This window comes from Sardina pilchardus, chromosome 8, assembly GCF_963854185.1.
Source record: "Sardina pilchardus chromosome 8, fSarPil1.1, whole genome shotgun sequence".
NCBI classification, from domain to species: domain Eukaryota; kingdom Metazoa; phylum Chordata; class Actinopteri; order Clupeiformes; family Clupeidae; genus Sardina; species Sardina pilchardus.
This window is the reverse complement of record NC_085001.1, coordinates 2,604,020-2,625,058: the sequence shown is the minus strand read 5'-3', so window position 1 is coordinate 2,625,058 and position 21,039 is coordinate 2,604,020. Positions and strand designations below refer to the sequence as shown.

The 21,039-nt window shown below is 40.1% G+C and overlaps 2 protein-coding genes across 3 annotated transcripts; both read right to left on the bottom strand.

Moving 5' to 3' along the window:
- Positions 1-918: 918 nt before the first annotated feature.
- LOC134089474 (arrestin domain-containing protein 3-like) lies at positions 919-4,456 on the bottom strand. Of its 2 annotated transcripts, XM_062543913.1 has the most exons (7): positions 4,050-4,456; positions 3,861-3,927; positions 3,617-3,764; positions 3,329-3,431; positions 2,419-2,684; positions 1,940-2,276; positions 919-1,849 (listed from the first exon to the last, which is right to left on the bottom strand). In XM_062543913.1, exons 1-7 carry the CDS (start codon positions 4,366-4,368, stop codon positions 1,818-1,820), a joined length of 1,272 nt encoding a protein of 423 aa, XP_062399897.1. In that variant the 5' UTR covers positions 4,369-4,456; the 3' UTR covers positions 919-1,817. The 2 variants fall into 2 exon arrangements, with proteins under 2 accessions (XP_062399897.1, XP_062399896.1); XM_062543912.1 differs by having other exon boundaries at positions 919-2,276.
- Positions 4,457-9,318: 4,862 nt separating this feature from the next.
- Positions 9,319-20,298, bottom strand: LOC134088390 (E3 ubiquitin/ISG15 ligase TRIM25-like). The gene is made up of 8 exons (XM_062542329.1): positions 19,627-20,298; positions 15,458-15,553; positions 14,255-14,488; positions 13,092-13,251; positions 12,548-12,598; positions 12,407-12,454; positions 12,242-12,292; positions 9,319-11,588 (listed from the first exon to the last, which is right to left on the bottom strand). Exons 1-8 carry the CDS (start codon positions 20,206-20,208, stop codon positions 11,068-11,070), a joined length of 1,743 nt encoding a protein of 580 aa, XP_062398313.1. The 5' UTR covers positions 20,209-20,298; the 3' UTR covers positions 9,319-11,067.
- Positions 20,299-21,039: the final 741 nt, after the last annotated feature.

Genomic DNA, 21,039 nt, shown 5'->3' with positions numbered 1-21,039 from the left:
CAGGCCGCCATTATGTTGCACACACGAGGTGAATAGAGGTGGGAATACGAATGTCTGGGATATTGATATATCTACCCTGCCTTGCCACTGATTATTCTGAGACGATAATAATATAACACAGTACTAAAGAAATAACATTGTGTAACAGAGTAAGAATAAACACACATATAAAACATATTAGCATAAACATACATACAGTGAGGAGCACATGTATTTGATACCCTGCTAAAACAGGAATATAAAATCATCATTTGACAATTGATCTTAATGCCTTAACTCAAAAAATTAGTACAAATCAAACCGCCAAGGACACCAATTTTCTTTGTGATTGAAGAATGTATCGTAAATAGATAAATGTTTTCCTTAAATGCTAGGGGAAGGAAGTATTTGACCCCCTATGTAACCCTATGGGAATTTAACACATAGGGTTAACATAGGGGCAGGCAGATTTTTATTTTTAAAGGCCAGCTATTTCATGGATCTAGGATATTATGCATCCCGATAAATTTCCCTTGGCCTTTGAAATTAAAATAGCCCCACATCATCACATACCCTTCACCATAGCTAGAGATTGGCATGGTGCTTTTTCCAGTAGGCCTATTAGCCTGTTTGATTTGCATTGAGCTCAATGAGCATCAAACAGGCTAATAGGCCTACTGGAAAAAGCACCATGCCAATCTCTAGCTATGGTAAAGGGTATGTAATGATGTGGGGCTATCTTAATTCCAACGGCCAAGGGAACTTTATCAGGATGCATAATATCCTGAATCCATAAAATAGCTGGCCTTAAAAAATAAAAATCTGCCCGCCCCTATGTTAACCCTATGTGTTGAATTCCCATAGGGTTACATTGGGGGTCAAATACTTACTTCCCCCTAGCATTTAGGAAGAACATTTATTTATTTACGAAACATTCTTCCATCACAAAGAAAATTGGCGTACTTAGCGGTTTTATTTTTACTCAATTTTTGAATTAAGACATTAAGATCAATTGTCAAATGACGATTTTATATTCCTCTTTTTAGGCAACTTTAGCATGGTATCAAATACATTTTCTCCTCACTGTATGAACATAAATAATTATGTTTATCTAATTAAGTGGTTCTTATAAGCTATGGTTTGCTTATTTACCATAACTTATTTACTTGATATTGCATTGCCGTTATTGTTACTGTTGCTATTTTTCTTAATCTAGTCTTTCCAGCTTTTTAAAACTGTTTACCGCTCATTTTAAACTATTGCATTGTTCTACTTTGTAAGTTGCTTTAGACAAAAGTGTCGACTAAATTCCATAACCATAACCATTCATAAAAATGAAAAAGTACAACAAAACGTTTTAAAAAATCAAGTATAGTAGTGGTGTGAGAGTGGCTTTCTTAGGCTTTTTCATAAAGTACACTTCCAGGTAATGTAACATAAAATTCATAAAATACCCATTCAAGAAGAAATGTATAACACAAAGAAAAGATTGAAGCAGAATAAAGCATCCAGTTATGTAGCTGGTTTACACAGACATCTAAATATGCTTTAGACGGTTATCAACTCTAGTTGAGTCCAAGAAATCTCAGGATGACAAGATATGTCTTCAGATATGAACCAGAAAATCTTACCTTTCTCATGCAGTGAGAACAGGAAGAGAGGGAGATTAAGTCTGTTTAAGGAAGACAGGAAGTCTTTAAACAACCTGCAACCATGGCTTCTATACTGCCTGACATCAACTGATATACAACCTCCTCTATACTGTAACAGATGTCAACACTGACTTCAGTGGAGGACCCAGAAACTGAGGTGACCTGCAGCAGGTAAGGTATTGGGAATCAATTGTGCCCTGGTTGATTTGGGTACGGCCCTGGTTGATTAGGGTATGGACCGGGTTGATTAGGGTATGGAACTGGTGGTTGATTTGGGTATGGACCTGATGGTTGATTTGGGTATGGACCTGGTTGTGGATTAGGGTATGCTCCTGGTTGTGGATTTGGGTATGGACCTGGCTGTGGATTTGGGTACGGACCAGGTTGTGGATTTGGGTATGCTCCTGGTTGTGGATTTGGGTATGGACCTGGCTGTGGATTTGGGTACGGACCGGGTTGTGGATTTGGGTACGGACCGGGTTGCTGATTTGGGTACGGACCGGGTTGCTGATTTGGGTACTGTCCAGGGTACTGGCTCTGAGGTTGGACAGTTGTAGGGGCCTGATTGGGATTGAAGGGAATGCCGCACAGTGAAATGGGGAATTTGATTTCCAGGTCTGAACTGCGGGAGATGCTCAGCGACACCTGCAATATGAGAGATAGAAGAACACAAGGACAGACAGATGGACAACAGAGCCAATAAGAGACTAACCTCCACATCTCCGCAGCATACATATGGCTGCTGTCTATTGGCCGGCTGTGCTTGGCTCTGTACACTCATACTTACCATAACATAGTACTGAACGTCGATGATCTGGCAGTTGGCGATGGTTAAGGCAGCATTCTCTGGGATGTGAAGCATGATCTCACTGTGTACATCCGTAGTGTTCGGATTGATGGATTGGCCGTCTTTTCGTGACTTTACAGTTGACAGGTATTTCCTCTTCGCTCTGCCCGAGGAGTAGAAAATCTGCTCCATCACCAGTTTGGCGTGCGGCGTCACTGTGCGACTGGAGGCGTTGCCAATCTCTGCAATGATTTTCACTGTCTCTCCTGCGAAGAGAAAATATACCGTAATTTCCCGACTATAAGCCGCGGCTTATACATTGATTTTGCTAAATTTCTTCAGCTATGAGGTTAATACAGGGGAGCAGTTAATAGGGTGTTAATATGGTTTTGTTTCGTTTAACTTGCATAAAACACTTCCCTGCGGCTTATACACAATGCGGCTCATATGCGGGAAATTACTGTACAGAACACATCAGCCATACATATTGACACTCAAAAGTAATAATACAAATGCATTTATAATTTCATTATTAACTATTATTTTTTTTACATTTGCACTGCTCAGTTTGTGTAAAGATTTATAATAACTTGATGACCTCAAGTTAAATACTCAAATGGCAAACTGAAAAAGAAATCCTTTCTCCGTAGTTGTTCTTTGATCCACGCCCTTTACAATTCACTGTCTCTTTCACAAACTTTCTTTTCCTGTCTGAACAGGTGCAGGTCTGGCACTTGACATTAGTTTATGGGCGAGGCAGCGGATTAGTTGAGCCTGTATGTAATAATTATCTTATGACAAAATAACCTGCCCACTCTCCCCTAGAGTACTTAACGCACCTGGGCTGATGTCTTTCCTCTCCACTTGAGCAAAATAACCTGCCCACTCTCCCCTAGAGTACTTAACGCACCTGGGCTGAAGCCTTTCCTCTCGACCTGAGCGTTTAAGGACACGGGGCCACTGGTGCACCACAGACAGCAGAGGGTCTTGGAATTAGACCCTGTCAGCGGCATCTAACAACACAAGGAATAACAGAGCATCAACATCAACTCTTAACTTGTTGGAACTCAATTTAGAGAATTTAAAATTGTAGCCTGTTGAATGTCTACCAATTCAAAATTCACTTTTGTATTTCTCTGCTTCTGGTATGACTCTCTTGACATCATATTAATTACCATAACACAACAACATTCCTCACCCGAAGATGTGGGTGGTTGGCATCCGTGCGGCTGGCAAACTGGACCTCCGTATCAAATTCTTTAGCCAAATGCCAAGGTCTGTGTATGGCAACAACCATGGAATACATAATTTTCCCATACGTCCCTTTGAACGACGGAGGGAAGTCACTGTTTGAGGGTAAAGATGTTTATGTTACCATATCTTCATCCATGTCAAGTAGAATGGCAGAAAGTGTTATTAAAAGTGTGGCGTAGGCTACCCACCCATGTGGAAGTTGGCATGTAAATGGAAACACATGCTTCCCGGGAGGTAAGACGGTGTGACCATTTGCTGTAAACAAACAAGCAATATTGAGGGGAAAGTTACAGGCCAAGCATGACTCGTGGCGAAGTCTGGAACCAAAGATCGCTTTAACCCTCGCTGGAACTAAGCAAAGGACACGCGCACCCTACCATCGTTCGTCTGCATCACAATGTGGGAGAGGTTGAAGAAATTCAACTCGGCGGAGTATGTTCTTCTTCTCCCTCTGGCCGCTCCTCGCCTTCTTCTATGTACTCCTACTCTACCGCCAGTGGTAGAAGGGCCCCGAGTTTGTTCGTGCCATAACACGTTAGCTTTTCCTTTCAGCGACATCATGATGGACTGAATCTTTGCTTCTTTCGTGAGCTCAAACAGCACTTGACCTGACAAGACATCTCCGCCCGAAAATGTCACTTTCGGGTTTAAAGCGTTGAAATTGATCGTGAAGTTTTGGAAAGTCTCCTCGAACATCTTAAATCTAATAGTTAGCTTTTTCCGATTTCAGAAATCTTGTTTATTTTCCAAATCTGTCCTTCGATAAGCAGCTTAAATAGCGTGACATGTATCACACTTAGATTTGAAAAGAGCAAAACAATTAAGCGCTATGCGCCTGCGCATTTGCCTTAGGGGAACGCAGCGCAAACCACACCCATTGGGTAAATCAGCTCCATGACATAGGCTACATACCTCCTGTGTGAGGATATGAATGTTGGTTGCAAATGCCAGGAATGGGTGGGATTTCGAGCTATTTGATCTCTAAATGCATGTTAAAATAACGTCCAGTTCTAGCCTTCAGATTCCTTATTTCAGACTTGGTAAACGCACTAAACCAGCGAGTCTATACGTTTCATTTTATTTATTTATTTATCCTTTGTTTAACCATAGTCACATTTAACAAGGTTTACAAAGTGATTCCAGCCGAGAAAGGCAGCATCATGTTAGAGGGAATAAACAGATAAAACACAATAGGCTTCAAAGTGCAAAAGAATGCAGAATAATGAAAAATGCAGAAAATAGCAAGATAATCTAAAAGCATTTGTGATATAGGCTACAGATAATTTCAACGCAGGACGTGGAATGAATATGTGAAGTTGTAACTGATTTTGAAATGCAGTCCAGGATGAAGGGCTAGAGCAGGGGTAGGCAACCTATGGCACGGGTGCCACTGCTGGCACGCCAAGGCATAATCACTGGCACGCGCCACCAGCATCAGCAAAAAAAAAAAAAATCTCAGACTGACAGCAGGATCTTCCAATCCCTCTTTTCAGTGTTCGGCTCAACATACCTGTGTGAGCGAGTATTTTCGCATATGAAAAGTGTGCTCAGCCCTATCGACAGCCGTTTGACCACGGACAATTCCGAGTCGTGTTTACAATTAAAAGTGACAAACTACGAACCCCAGATAAAAAATTGATGATAGTGGCACACTCTTTGACTAGAAATGTTGAAGTTGGCACTGGATGTCTCAAAGGTTGCCGACCCCTGGGCTAGAGCATGGCTATGTGTTGGATAGCGTGTTGTGCTCTGATGTTATGTGACTGGACAACAAACCGACACACGTCTTTGCAAGTAGCCCCCTGTTGACTACCGTAGAGTAGCCTATCATATAGGCTACTGCTCTTATGGTGTCATATGGGCTACTGTATATGGTGTCATAGGCTACTGCTCATGTCATATAGGCAGTGTTGGGTAGGTTACTTTAGAAATGTAATGTGTTACAGTTACAAGTTACCCTGTCTAAATTGTAATAGTAGTGTAACTATTTGAATTACTTTGTCTGAGTAACGTAACTAATTACTTTTGATTACTTTTTGATTACTTTTCCGATTTTTTTATGATATATATAGTCCCCAAATCCATGCGAAGATTTCGGCCTTGGTCTACAGGCTGCCGAGCAGTTCTATACAAGCGCACAAGGCAGCAAGGGCATTCAATTCATGAATTAGCATCACATTTTTTGTGAGGATAATATAATGATAATCATAACACGTTCACAGGCAGGCATGTAGGCCTACGCTGATGGCACTGTAGACATGATAGAGCATATCAGAAGGTCCCGTATCAAGCTATGGCTGTGGAGGGAAACAGTTCTTTTTACATACAATATTCTTTGCCAGGTTTAGCTGACAATATTGAGATGTAATTCAAATTGTAATTTTGAAAAATTTCAAAAGTACCTGTAATTGAATTACACATTTTTCTACAGTAACTGTAATATATTACTGTTACATTTATTTTGTAATTAAATTACGTAACTCAATTACATGTAATGCGTTACTCCCCAACACTGCATATAGGCTACTGTATATGGTGTCATAGGCTACTGCTCATGTCATATAGGCTACTGTATATGGTGTCATATGGGCTACTGCTCATGTCATATAGGCTACTGCTCTTATGGTGTCATATAGGCTACTGTATATAGTGTCATATGGGCTACTGCTCTTATGGTGTCATATAGGCTACTGCTCTTATGGTGTCATATGGGCTACTGCTCTTATGGTGTCATATAGGCTACTGCTCTTATGGTGTCATATGGGCTACTGCTCTTATGGTGTCATATAGGCTACTGCTCTTATGGTGTCATATAGGCTACTGTATATAGTGTCATATGGGCTACTGCTCATGTCATATAGGCTACTGTATGGTGTCATATAGGCTACTGCTCTTATGGTGTCATATAGGCTACTGCTCTTATGGTGTCATATAGGCTACTGTATATAGTGTCATATGGGCTACTGCTCATGTCATATAGGCTACTGCTCTTATGGTGTCATATAGGCTACTGCTCTTGGTTATGGTTATGGTTATTTAGCAGACGCCTTTGTCCAAAGCGACATACAGATAAATAGCAATACAAATTAAATAACAGTGAACAATTACAAAATAGGGAGAATAGCAATATTATCAATAAAACAATCATTTAAGCACTAATCTAATGAGAAATAAAACAATGAAATGACAATAGCAATCAAATAAGTCACTCAGTTAATTATATAATAACAATAACTATAGCATGGTAAGGCTAAATTTAAGGACAATAGCAGAATAAATGTCAAATTCTAACAATGGACAAATTAAACAAAAAAAAACTATTATACAAACCATAACACATAACAAATGCTCAAAAGACTAAGTGCATATTAAACAAATATGCCTTAAGACCCCTCTTAAAAGATCCAAAACTGTTGCTTGAACGGAGAGCACTGGGCAGCTCATTCCACCAACACGGAACCACTGAAGAATAGGATCTACAGTTTGACCTAGCATGTATGGTGTCATATGGGCTACTGCTCTTATGGTGTCATATAGGCTACTGCTCTTATGGTGTCATATAGGCTACTGCTCTTATGGTGTCATATAGGCTACTGTATATAGTGTCATATGGGCTACTGCTCTCATGGTGTCATATAGGCTACTGTATATAGTGTCAAGGCTACTGTATATGGTGTCATATGGGCTACTGTATATGGTGTCATATGGGCTACTGCTCTTATGGTGTCATATGGGCTACTGCTCTTATGGTGTCATATGGGCTACTGCTCTTATGGTGTCATATGGGCTACTGCTCTTATGGTGTCATATAGGCTACTGTATATAGTGTCATATGGGCTACTGTATATGGTGTCATATAGGCTGCTGTATATGGTGTCATATAGGCTACTGCTCTTATGGTGTCATATGGGCTACTGCTCTTATGGTGTCATATAGGCTACTGCTCTTATGGTGTCATATGGGCTACTGCTCTTATGGTGTCATATGGGCTACTGCTCTTATGGTGTCATATGGGCTACTGCTCGTATGGTGTCATATGGGCTACTGCTCTTATGGTGTCATATAGGCTACTGCTCTTATGGTGTCATATAGGCTACTGCTCTTATGGGCCTCTACCAAACGGTTGAGATAAGTAAACGCCAGATATCTTTATGCATACAAAAAACATCAAATAAAAAGGTTATTTCGTCCATGTCTTTATTATTCATTCTTATGATATGGTCATTAATACATCAATGTGGAAAAGTGTTTGATTGAATAACGGAGCCATACAATGGACAATGATTGACTATTTAGGGGGTTTTTTTCCATTAATTTCCCCCATCTTTATATATTTAAACCACCAGGTAGCGCTGTGGGACTGACTTTGGTGAGTCATCATTGGTTTTACAGTTTCCCTCCTGCATCCCTCATGTGATACACTCTGCCACAGATCTGAGCACTGTTTATATGAGCACACAGATGAACACGTTTTCTTTAGTGTAATAAGTTAACTGGTGCTCTCTCATATTATGCAAATATATTTAAGGGATTTCTTCTCTGGTTGGCAGCATTACTAATAATCTGCACATTACCAGATCCACCTTTCACCTTGGATGGTGCTGTGTCATTGGATAAATGTATGTGGCTATGAAAGCCTTCTTTAGAAAGTCAGATGTGTTTGCAGAACTTCTCAGAGAATTGAAGTTAATGTAGTCGTAGCTTCATTTCACCACTGATTAGAGATTAGACCTTCATCCCATGGAATTAAAGATGAATATGCAAGACTAAGAGTTACAATAAATCAACAGTTTCCAATTTTATTGTGTTTTTACCACATAGTTTTACCTTTTACCATTTTCAAACTAGTTATTTTAGATTATAATATATTTGGAGGGCTATAGGGGGAGCAGGAGGGAGAGGAAGTGGATTGTGGGTCAGAGGGTCAGAGGGGGTGAAACACCAAATTCACTAAGGTATTTCTCTCCTGAGATTATATGCCTAGTTAATTGATATTTCACCAAAAATCATCAACAATTTCCATTATTCAAAAACATTAAATTGGAAAATGTATTATAATTGGTTTAAAATATGTACTTGATAGAGGACTACATACTTTTAATAATATTATATTGTTTTCAATGTCAATAACCCTACAGTACAGCCAAAATTGATGAAAAACCTGCCATTTTGGGATACGGTGGCCAATTGGCCATATTGAATTTTTGGCAAAAATGTAACATGCTCCAGGTCTTAATCTGTTCCAATAGGGATTCTGACCGGAATCCATTGAGAAAACTTTGACCAAAGACTGGGCCCAATTGTTCTAGCAAATTACCTGTCGACATAGGCAGAAAGGCAAGATTATGCAGTAGTGGTAGGACAGTAGAGTTTGGCAGATTATCCAATGATTTATCAAATGTTAATTTGAAGTATTAAAACGCTCAAAATATGTCACTTGCAAATAGGCTAACTAATATAGCCTGCCCTACGCACCGATGCATTTGACAGACATCCGTAACGCCCAATAAACGGTTAGTTTCCAGAACAAATCTCATTGAGTTTTTGTATAACCAATGTCTGCGCTGTATTAAATTACTTCTTAGAGAATTAAGAGCCCATAGAATTAAAGATGAACTATGCAAGACTACATGTGAAATCAGCAGTTTTTAATTTTAATGTTTTTATCACATAGTGTTACCTTTAACCATTTTCATACAAGTTCTTTTAGATTCTAATATATTTAACTTGAACAGAAAGGATGAGAAGTAATATGTCTTTAATTTTACAAATCAAAGCTAACATGCATCATTATACAAGACCCAACCCAAAACCCAAACTTTGAATAGCCTAGAAACTTTTTTACAACAGAACATTTCCTTTTCCCCCTCTCAGAACTATTGGTGGAGTCCAGTCTCATAAAGATGAACTCCCACTGATGATCTCATGGGCTCCATAGCTGACCTTCATAAGACATGTGTTGTGGACTGAACAGTGAGAGGGACTGAATGGAGGGCTAATAAGGGGAGCAGGAGCAGTGTTGTATAGAGTACTGGAAAATCAAACTCAAGTACAAGTATGGGTACCCTACCAAAAAATTACTTTGGTCACCGACTGAAATGTTACTTGAGTTAAAGTCTGAAAGTATCTGAAATTTCTTGCACTTAAGTATTACAAGTAATGTTCAATAAAAATGTACTCAAGTAATGAAAGTAAAAGTACAAGTAAATGTTAATAATAATCAAAGACAGTCTGAATTTTTTAGATTTTAAAGTTTATCCAGCATTTTAAACCTGGAAAAAGACAAGTAGTCAGAAGACTGACAGTTCCTCAATGTGCTTCATTAAATTGGAGGGGGAGTTTTTGTAAAGATAGAATTTCAACATTTTTTGGGAGGCATAAGAGGCACTTCATTCGATAGGATGAATCTTTCACATCAACGTAAGAGAGCATTGTGTTTAAATATGACTCATCATCAGGGTCCCCTTCATTTGTAGCCAACGTAGCTGCTGTTTCCATCTCGTCTTCTTCCATTGCGAAGCTTTCTATTCTGCCTTCTGCTGAGCTGTTCACGTGAAGCTGACAGGTGGAGTACCGTCATGCGCAAGTGCAAACATGCCTAGACAAATCATTCCTGACTTCGTTGAAGTCACCGGTAGGGTGTTTTTTTCTTTTCTTTTCTTTTGTAACGAGTAACTATATGGCGCATTGAAAATGTATTGGAGTCCAATACATTTTCGACGCCAATAATTGGAGTAAAAGTATGCAATTAAGTTTGGAAATATAGTGAAGTAAAAGTGAAGTACAAAGTCTCCCAAAATATACTTAAGTATGGTAGTGAAGTATTATTACTTTGTTACTATACAACACTGAGCAGGAGGGAGAGGAAGTGGAACACTGAGTTCACCTGGGATTATACGCCTATAATGTGTGTGTGCTGATGTGTGTTCCAGCAGTCCAGACGCTTTAATATCTGCTGGGGTCCAGTTATGTGGAAATGGCTTTGGTCTGATGGTGATCCCAAGATCAGAGATTCAGAGGCCAAGCTGCCAGGTGTGTGTGGTGTGTTTTATGTGTTTAGGTGTGATGATGTATGCAGGTGTGTGTGGTGTGTTTTATGTGTTTAGGTGTGGTGATGTATGCCAGGTGTGTGTGGTGTGTTTTATGTGTTTAGGTGTGGTGATGTATGCAGGTGTGTGTGGTGTGTTTTATGTGTTTAGGTGTGGTGATGTATGCAGGTGTGTGTGGTGTGTTTTATGTGTTTAGGTGTGGTGATGTATGCAGGTGTGTGTGGTGTGTTTTATGTGTTTAGGTGTGATGATGTATGCATGTGTGTGTGGTGTGTTTTATGTGTTTAGGTGTGGTGATGTATGCATTTTTCTATGGATGGCTGCAGAGATTTGCTCTGTCTGTGAGTCACAGCAACTTCACTGATGCTCCTTCACAAACCATAAACCCAGGGTAGACTGTGTCATAGAACATGGTCTCAAATTTGCACAGGAGGGTCATTCTGCCAGAGATGCTGTAGAAGGCCAGAGTTCCTGCACTGTGATCCACATACACTCCTATTCTGGGGCTGCGCACTAGAGGGATTTGAGTCTGTTTATTATCGTACCAGACAGAGGAGCAGGATTTGGAGGGATTGATATTTAGGCACCAAGATTGGTCATTAAATCCAAACCCACTCTCATCATCTGATCCTTCCCTGCTGATGTTGTCATATGCGACTGCTATATAAACTTTCCCACTCCACTCCACCTCCCAGTAGGCGCGTCCAGATACACCCTCTCTACACAGCACCTGAAACCAGCATTCAAATCTCTCTGAATGATAGGGAAGTGACTTGGCCTCAGCTCTACCTTGCACCCTCCTGCTCCGATGAGAAAGGTGGAGTCTTTCATTTGCTGTGTTTCGATCCAGTGTGAAGTGACAGTAATCTGTTTGGAGAAGACAGGGAAGGTTTTATGACAAAAGGAGACAAAATGTATGTGTGTGTGTGTGTGTGTGTGTGTGTGTGTGTGTGTGTGTGTGTGTGTGTGTTTGTGTGTTTCTGTGCATCTGGGTGTCTTTCTTTTCTTTGATACCTTGTAAGTAGACTGAGCATGTTTTGTCTAAGTGTGACATTTTTGTACTGTATCTACTACAGCTGTTCAGGTGTACTATACTTGTCTATATGCAGTCTTTGTGTGTTTATTGACTAAATGCTAAATATATGACTGTTTGTGGTGTGATCATATATGATTCTGTTCATGTCTGCTTTATTGTTAGTGTGAGGTTGGGGGCCGGGGATCATATATTATGGTTTAGGGAGGTTAAGGGATCATATGTTAAGGTGTATGGAGGTTAAGGGATCATATACTAAGATGTATGGAGGATATTACTGATAGCAATGTGTCTGACTTGCCATGTCTGTGTGTTATAATACTATTCAGTGATGTATGTACATGTATGTTTGTCCATACATCACACATATTGTGAATGTACTGACATGTTAATTGTTCTACATCTATTCAAAGCTGACTTTAACCATGTAACTATCAGTTTGTGTGTGTGTGTGTGTTGGTTGTGTTTGTTTTGATATCCAACTCACATTGTAAGAAATCGTCTCTGGTCACTGGTTCTGCCATAAGAGGCTGAGTCACTATTGAGACAGAAAGAATGGCACCGTAACCATAACATCAATATCAAGTGCACATCAACACTGCATCAGAAAATATTAAACTACAATAGTTGTTTGTTTTGATATCCAACTCACACTGGAAATCGTTTCTGGTCGCTGGTGGTGTCAAAAAAGGCAGAGTCACTATTGAGACAGAAAGAATGGCACCGTAACCATAACATCCAAATAACCCATAAAGTGCAACAAATGGTTGTGTTTGTTTGATATCCAACTCACATTGTAAGGAATTGTCTCTGGTCACTGGTGCGGTCAAAGCAGGCTCAGTCACTATTGAGAGGGACAGAATGGCACCGTAACCATAACATCCTAATATCCAGTGCATATCATCATTGAGTAAATAAAAAATATATGAACTCAATGTTTTCTTGTCAAGTGGCATTCACTGTTAGCCTGGCCTACGCCTGACTACGTACTTCCGCTCATTTACATTTATTTTCATACTCCGTCTGGTAAAGCTTGATCCAGCTTTGCTTACTCCGGCAAGTGCATCTCCGACCAATCAGCGAACTGAGGGCGTTCCCAAGAGCGATTACATTTCAGTTTGTTACCGCTGTGTCCCCCATGGTTATCATATGTCATTACCCAAACGTTAGTGATTGAACTTCAATGAATTCAAACTTCAGACAAGCGTCCGCAAACCAGGAAATAAACGTTTGCCAATGGATCTAGGCCAGACTCTCTGCAAAGAAGAGAGTCTGGTTTCCAGGCTAATGCACTGTATCCAACTTCTTCAATGTTAAACTGCAGGAATATGACCGACCTGCTGTAGAGCTCTTCAGGATGTCCTGTCTGCAGTGATCTTCCAGCTGCTCCTTCAGTGTGGACACTGATTTCTTCACAGCCTCAAAAGAGAGGTTCTGGTTTACTGTAATGCTGGATGCGTTTTGAGACTGTGGTGGGCCACTGACTGACTGGAAGTTCTGAAGGAAAGGAAAGAATAAAGCAGCTATCACAATAACACAATAACAATACCTATGACCATAACCATAATGCTAAAAGCATTCACACTGACCAATGATAAGAAAAGTCTCTCCTCGTATTAATGTGATGGCTAAGATTGTGTTGGCTAAAATGTGATGGGTTCTGATTGGCTGCAGCTTTTTATCATTCTCAAAATCAGTCTAAAATTGATCCCCAACAAAATCATTCATAAAATGTCTAGCAATTAGTCCTTTTCTTTTGTTTCTCTTGTTGGTTCATTTAGTTATTGTCTCATTGTAAAGCTTATGTGTAAAAAAGTTTACTTGTATTATAATTATTTTTCTTTTGTTTTGGCTAACATACTTATTGAGTGCAGCCCTTGGAGGGAGGCTCAAGATTTGCCATGCCTTCTACACCTGATTGTGATTCTGTTTTCACATAATGGCCACTCCTGTCCATGCTATGCATCTGTGCTGCTCCGAGTTTTTACTCTCAGTAGATCGAGGTCAAGATGTGTTTGTGCAAAAATACACTAGAGGAGTGAGATGTTTTGATTCCGCATAGTTTCACAACTGATCATTTTCAATTACTGTTGGATTATCTAACTCAACTGCTCTTCCTCAGCCACCATATCTGTGCCAGTAGACTGGAATTGAATTTCATGGCCTGAAATTGAGTTGTGAGAATTGAACGTGGAAATGTCAAGAGAGTGAGATTTTCAGTGAGGATCATTTAGCCTCAGCCTATATATCACAATAAATGAATATGAAAGAATTCAATTTCAAAATATCATATTCAGTTTCAAGCTTACTGGGATTCAGCTCCAAACTAAATTACATTTCCAAATACAATATACTAAATATTCTGATTCATTTTCAAGTGGCACAATTTATTACACCATTTGGGGGCATACACGTGAATTGAATTGAAACATAAACATGGAAAACACGAGTCAAATGAAAACTATACTTCTACTATATTCTATACTGTACTATTCCGTACCAGAAGGAAATGGATGTGATCCTCTGTGTGTGAAAGCTGCTCCAGCTCAGCATCTCTCTTCTTCAGCTCAGCAATCTCCTGCTCCAATATCTCCAGATGTTCTTCAACTCGATACACCTCAGCCTTCTCCTGAGCTCTGATCAGCTCTTTCACCTCAGAGTGCCTTTTCTCAATGGTGCAGATCATCTCAGTAAACATGCTGTCACTGTCCTCCACTGCTGTCTGTGCAGACCTCTGTTAGGAGACACACAAAGACATGGTCAATTCAAAGGGATGTTGGAACAGGAAGTGGCCATCCCCAAACTGTTCCCACGAAGTTGGGAGCATGAAATTGTCCAAAATCTCTTGGTTAATGCTGAAGCATTCAGATTTCCTTTCACTGGAACTAAGGGGCCAAGCCCAACAGGGAATTTGCATTGAGCTCAATGAGAATGAAACCAGCTAATAGTCTAACTGAGATAAAACCATGCCAATCTCTTGGTATGGTGAAAAGTATGTAGTGATGTGGGGTTATTTTAATTCCAAAGGCCAAGGTGACTTTATCAGGGTGCATAGTGTCCTGGATACATGAAATAACTGGCATTTAAAAAATAAAACAAATAAAAATCTGCTAGCCTCTATGGGAATGTTAACGCATAGGGTTAACATAGGCGTTCCAATACTTACAGTATGATCCCTGTATTTTAAGGAAAACATTGATTTATTTACAATACATTATTCATTCACAAAGAAAATTGATGTCCTTAAAGGTTGAATATTTCATTTAAGGCATTAAGATCAATTTCCAAAAAATGATTTTACAGTATATTGTCAACTTTAGCATGTGTTCCAATAGGCCTACTTTTGGAGGGCACTGTAGTTGAAGTCTGACAAACTACTATTGGAAGAAGGCTCAGGATCAGAGCCTTCCTCAGATCAGATCAGAGCATAACAGAACAAGAGACCTCTCAGTGACTTCACTGAAGTCATGCTTATGTGGCTGCTTGTGTAAAAACAATGACCCGCAGGATAGCAGGACAGCAGCAGGTAGTATATGGCCCACAGAAAAACATCTGAACGTGCTAGAAAGTAAATATTTATAGAGACAATTTATATTGTATAAAAACATGTGACCTGGTCATAGAATATCAAAACTGTTGTCATACTACTGTGGCTAAAACACCCAGCAATCAGCTGCTGTCCTCTCCTGTGGTCAGTACTCACCTTGAGAGACTCCAAAGCCTTGCTCAGCTCCTGCAGTACCTTCTCTTTCTCCTGGATTGCCTGCTGGAATTTGGTCTGGGTCTCCTTACGCTGATTCTGTTGTTTAACAAAGATCCACATAACCTGATCAGCCTTGTAGAGAACAATATACATACAGCTGCGAATAATCATTGACCTTCTGTATTAGTCTCACATGTATCCCTGAAAACAGTTGATAAGGGCGTTTTGTTCAACTATCTCTTCAGCGCAACTTGATCTATCTTGGGCCCCCACCGTGCCTGGAGCTGCTAGGGTTAGTCAGGGTTAGGGTTACGGTTAGGTGCCTTGAACTTGACTGCTGCAGTAGTGCTGCCTTGAAGTCGACTATGACAGTGCTGCCTTGAAGTCGACGATGGGGGCCCAAAAGACCATCAGGCGCACAAGAGCAGGGGTGTCACACATAAGGCCTGGGTTCCAGATCTGGCCCGCCAGCAGGTTTGATATTTTGGGTAGGAAGGGAAAATTAGAGCCAAAAAAGGTATTCATGTCCAGTTATCTTGAATAATGTGTAATAAGTCTATATGACAAGCACTACATCCTCAGGAAGGAATCCCAGATAGCAAACTTCATTGATTTAAAGTTGAAAATTGGTCAGATTGGTTGATGTTTGGTTGAAGTTAAAAAGTCAACATCAATTCAATGTTTAAGTGTAATCATAATTTCAACGTTGAAAAACTGGCATTTCATCAACATTGTTTCAATGTCAATGTTCCGAAGGTATGGGCCGAAGATTCTAGAATAGAGCTTTGGTACGCGCTTTAATCAACCATCCAATCAGCAAGCAGCAGATTTTATTTGAATTTTCTCCCGGAGGAGCTGGATCCTCTCGCTGCACTGCACACGTTAGAGAAGAAGAAATAGAGGTATCAGCACAACATTTGTAAAGGTAAGTTCGACATTTCTCATTTTTTATCGGTCACTATTGAGAAACTAAACTAGAAAAAGTTGTTAAATGGGTTATTGCAAGATGTAGTTTGACCGTGTTGGTGAAAGAACTGAATTTGTTGTTCGTTAGTGCTAACATCATTATGCTAGTGAGTTAGCAGCTAGATTAGCTATTATGTTAATATTCGTTTTTAGACTTGAATTTGGATTCACGGTTAAATTGTTATCGATACGTGGATGGTTAGTCTAGTGTTGGTTGGTTGGTTACCATTAGCAGGTAGCAGCTACATCCATTTATATGCCCCCAGCCCCCTCCTCCCTCTCCTGGGACTAACCCCCCCCCCCCCCCCCCCCTGTCTTATGTTGTGTTATGTCTTATATGTCACTATGCCTGCACAGAGAAATTGCCCCTCGGGGATAAATAAAGTGTTTTGAATTGAATTGAATTGAATTTTGAAGATTGGAGCACCAGAACTAACTGCTAACCGTTAGCTTATTAGCTTGCAGAGCTCCAGCCCTTGCCGTGACCCAGCTTTAGCTGCTAGCTGCTACCGAAGGAAGCTCTCGACACCTGGGACCGTTGATCCGCTGAGCTCGGTAGCGAGAGAGCTATGAATATTACCGACACACGTAAAAGAATGATCTGCATATGCCTTGGCGACTCTGGTCGTAGGTGTGACCCACTGTTTCACTGACTAATCAGAAAACTATCATCAAATATTGCCTTTCAAACAATTTCAAACCATTTACTCGTCAGAGTTGTTTGCATTAATTGAACAGCCAAGGCCATCTTTGTTTTTTGTATGTGAAGGTCATTAACAAGGAATACAATGATTGTTTTCATATTAAACACCTTTGTTATTCATTTTGCTTAGTAAGACTTGAGACAAATGTTAAGCCAACTTGAATTCATGGTTATTATGGCAATGGTATGTTTGGTGAACTGTGCTTTTTTAAATTCATTTTTACTGTTCAAAGTGCATTTTGTTGCACTGTATTTATTACGGACATGTTATGCCAGCCGATACAACCAGATTGTATTTATCCGTATTCATAGAGTGCATGAGTGAGTGTCACGTTGTCCCGGTAACGCGATTTTCTGTTAACAAACGACCTGCATGTGGCATTTTCTATCGCCTCACCGTGTTGTTTATTTCAAAATTAAAATAAATGAATTTGAAACGGTAAAAATCACTACCATGTCGAGGCGCTTATGTATGCTTCTGGTGTACTAAAAGGAGACGTTCACGCTAGCATTAGCTAACTTAATGTAATCATAGATTAGCCCAGCTTGCCGTTACATTATACACTTTCCCCCCCATGCTAGCGTGAACATTAGCCTACACCAGAAGCATACATACACGCCTCGACATGGTAGTGACTTTTACCGCTTAAAATTCATTTTTCATTTTGAAATAAACAACACGGTGAGGAAATAGAAAATGCCACTTGCAGGTCGTTTGTTTATAACAGGAAATCGCGTTACTTGGACAACGTGACACTTTAACTTTCGCAGTGAGGTTCTGGAACCAGCTGCCGGTAAAGCATGTTTATGACACGTTTTCAATGTTGAATCAACCAAATTTCAATATTAGTACCATTGAATGAGCACTGAATCAGTGTTGAATCAACGTTTGATTATCATTGAAATTTCAATGTAATTTCAACGGCAATCACATTTGGTTGAATCAACGTTGAATCCACGTTTTAGATGATTGAAATGGTGATGTGGTTTCAACGGCAATCTCATCGAGCGCTTTCAATGTCGAAACAACTTCGGAGTTCAATGCAGATTCAACGAATCCTTTCAACGTTGATTCAATGCCATTTTGCTATCTGCCTGACTTCCTGATGTCCACTACACTCCGTTCTCAACCTTCTCCGGTATTCTGCAAACTGTGGTAAGTATCCCTTCATTTGTTGCACAACTTCATCAAACTTTATTCTTTCTAGCTCATTCCTTTTTTTTTTTTTTTTTAAAGACATCTCTGCCCGAGTACTTTTCCTTTTTATTTTACTTTGTTACTGCTCTTACTCCTCCCATCCGTTTGTCCATGGAAGTAATTATTTGACTTAGAAACTCTCTAAATCTCATTACTTGACACGTGTGTTTTCTGTGCTCTCTCCTTTTAATAATCAGAATGCCTCCTTGTGTTGGATTCATGATGTTCACCATACTGCACGGCCTACTTTTTTTCTTCGCAAGCTATGGAAAGAAACTCTGTTTCATCTTAAGATGCGAAGAAACTATGGAGTCAAAACCATGCCATAAATCTGTGTGCAGAAATCTTTTGTGCACTTGTCCACAGGGATTTAGTTTGAACGCATGTGGAACAGCAGCAATTGGGAGAAGTGCGACATCTATGTCGTGTGTGAACTGGATCTACAAAGCTACAAATCTTTTTTACAGACACGAATTATGGCAGTGTTTTGTCGTGCCAAAAAAAGAGCCAATCAGCGAATTTTGGCACGGTTTTGACAGTGTCTGTGCCATAATTCGTAAAAAAAAGATTTGTAGCTTCGTAGATCCAGTTCGCACACATTTTTTTTTTGCACACAGACAAATTAATTCCACAGCTACAAAACGGTTCTACATTTGTGCAAATCATATCCTCGAAGACAATTTTAGTTTCGCACATGCACAAAATATTTCTACAAGTACAAAGTTTCCGTGCACAAGCATGCATGTTTTATACAGCTGCTGCAAAACTCTATTACACATGGAAATATCTTTTCACGGGCACATCTTTATGGCATGGTTTTGACTGCAAGAAACTGACATGGGAAGAACAGCATATGACAGCAGTACATGATCTGTGCTTGATTGCTTATAACTGGATATAGTAAAGGAGATCATCAATAACCTGTTACCCACGCAGAAAAATGACAATGACCAGGACCATGACAGCCCCACGAGGTCTCATTGCAACAATATGGCCCACTGGCTATAGCCTACAGTATGAGTCTGACACCCCTGCTCTAGAGTTAGCAACTTGATCGGTAGCAGTCTAAGTGCAGGCATTCACAAGGTTCTTTTGCTCTGCGAACGGCCACATCTGTAGAAATAAAGAAAGAGTCCGCATCCAGATCCCTAAGGAGGACAGCCAGTTAACACAAGTCATTAGATCTATGATCTTAGTCATACGGTGTGCACCCTGACACATACAGGTTAATGCTTAACTGGAGTCTGGACTTTGCATCTTCAGTGATAGTCAGATGTTATAGCAAGAAGAACAGTTTGTCACCTGTTTGATACTCCGCTCTACTGCAGCTGTGACTGTGTCGTGGCCTTTGTGTCCATCCATTGTACACAGATAGCAGATACAGCTCTGGTCAGTGCGACAAAATATTTCTAGAACTTTCTTGTGATGGGAGCAGATCCTCTGCTGTAGCTGGCCTGTGGCATCAACCACTGCGTGTCTTCCTGCGTGAAGTTCATTATGAGTTTCAAAGTGAGTTTCACAGTAAGATGCCAGACACTCCAGACAGGACTTGACTGCTTTCCGTTTTTTTCCAGTGCAGACATCACACTCCACGCTTACAGGTGCAGCAACATCTTGAGCAACAGAAGAAATCTGGATTCTGGTCTTCCTCATTTGTTCCACAAGCTCAGCGAAGATATTGTTTTTCTTTACGACGGGTCTTGGAGAAAAGGTCTCCCTGCACTGGGGACAGCTGTAAATTCCATTCAGACCAGCTTCCTTATCCCAGCAGTTCTTAATGCAGTCCATGCAGTAACTGTGTCCACATGGAATAGTCACTGGATCGTTCAATATGTCCAAACAAATCGGACAGGTGAACAGCTCCTGATTATTTGCCTCTGCCATGCTTCTTCGGGCTCTCTCAATCTGACCAAAAGCCGTCTTGTGTCGACGAAAGAATGCCACGAAATTGGGAAAGAGTACTATGACGTTTGGTTTCGTTTCGCCAGAAACTAAAGTCAGCTGATAAGCTTACTTCCTTGTTAAAGGAGAGGGCGTGTTCATGCACACTATAATTCCTAGTAAAACGCGCTGTGCGATTTGCTTTACATGCCACTATTTGCATATTTTCTTCAGCACCATGGCACACTTGTCAGAGGCTCCTTTAACAAGTCATCCATTTGTTGATGATGATGATGATAGCCTTTATCGTCTCATAAAATATGTTTTCTTTTTATTTATTTTTGTAGGCTACGGCCAAGAGACAGAATAGCCTACTGTGGATGCAGGCCTACTGTTCCCAGCAGGCACGTTGCATTCTTTGTTCTGTTTACCTAGCAGCTTTAAATTTACATTTGGCAGATGTGTTGTTAAAGTAGCCTAACTTACAGAAGTAGAATAACATGTAAGCTATTTTTATACATTTTTAGCATTTTAACATTCATGAGATACTGTTGCCACATTAGAATATATCTTTTAAGCTATCAACATTTAAGAATTGTGACATTTAAACAGAACCACAGCTACAAGAACATATGAAGTAGGCCTAGTATGGCAGGAGAAGAAGAGGGAGGTGGAGAGGAAGGAGTTAGATGAGAGGAGACTGGTAAATGTATTAGTGTGAGGTTGTCAGACATAAGGTTGTTGGTAGGCTACTGCCACTCCCACAACTTTCTGCTTAGTTCTAGCCTAGGCTACTCATGTAGAATGAATGCAAGCAGAATTACAATGTAAAGA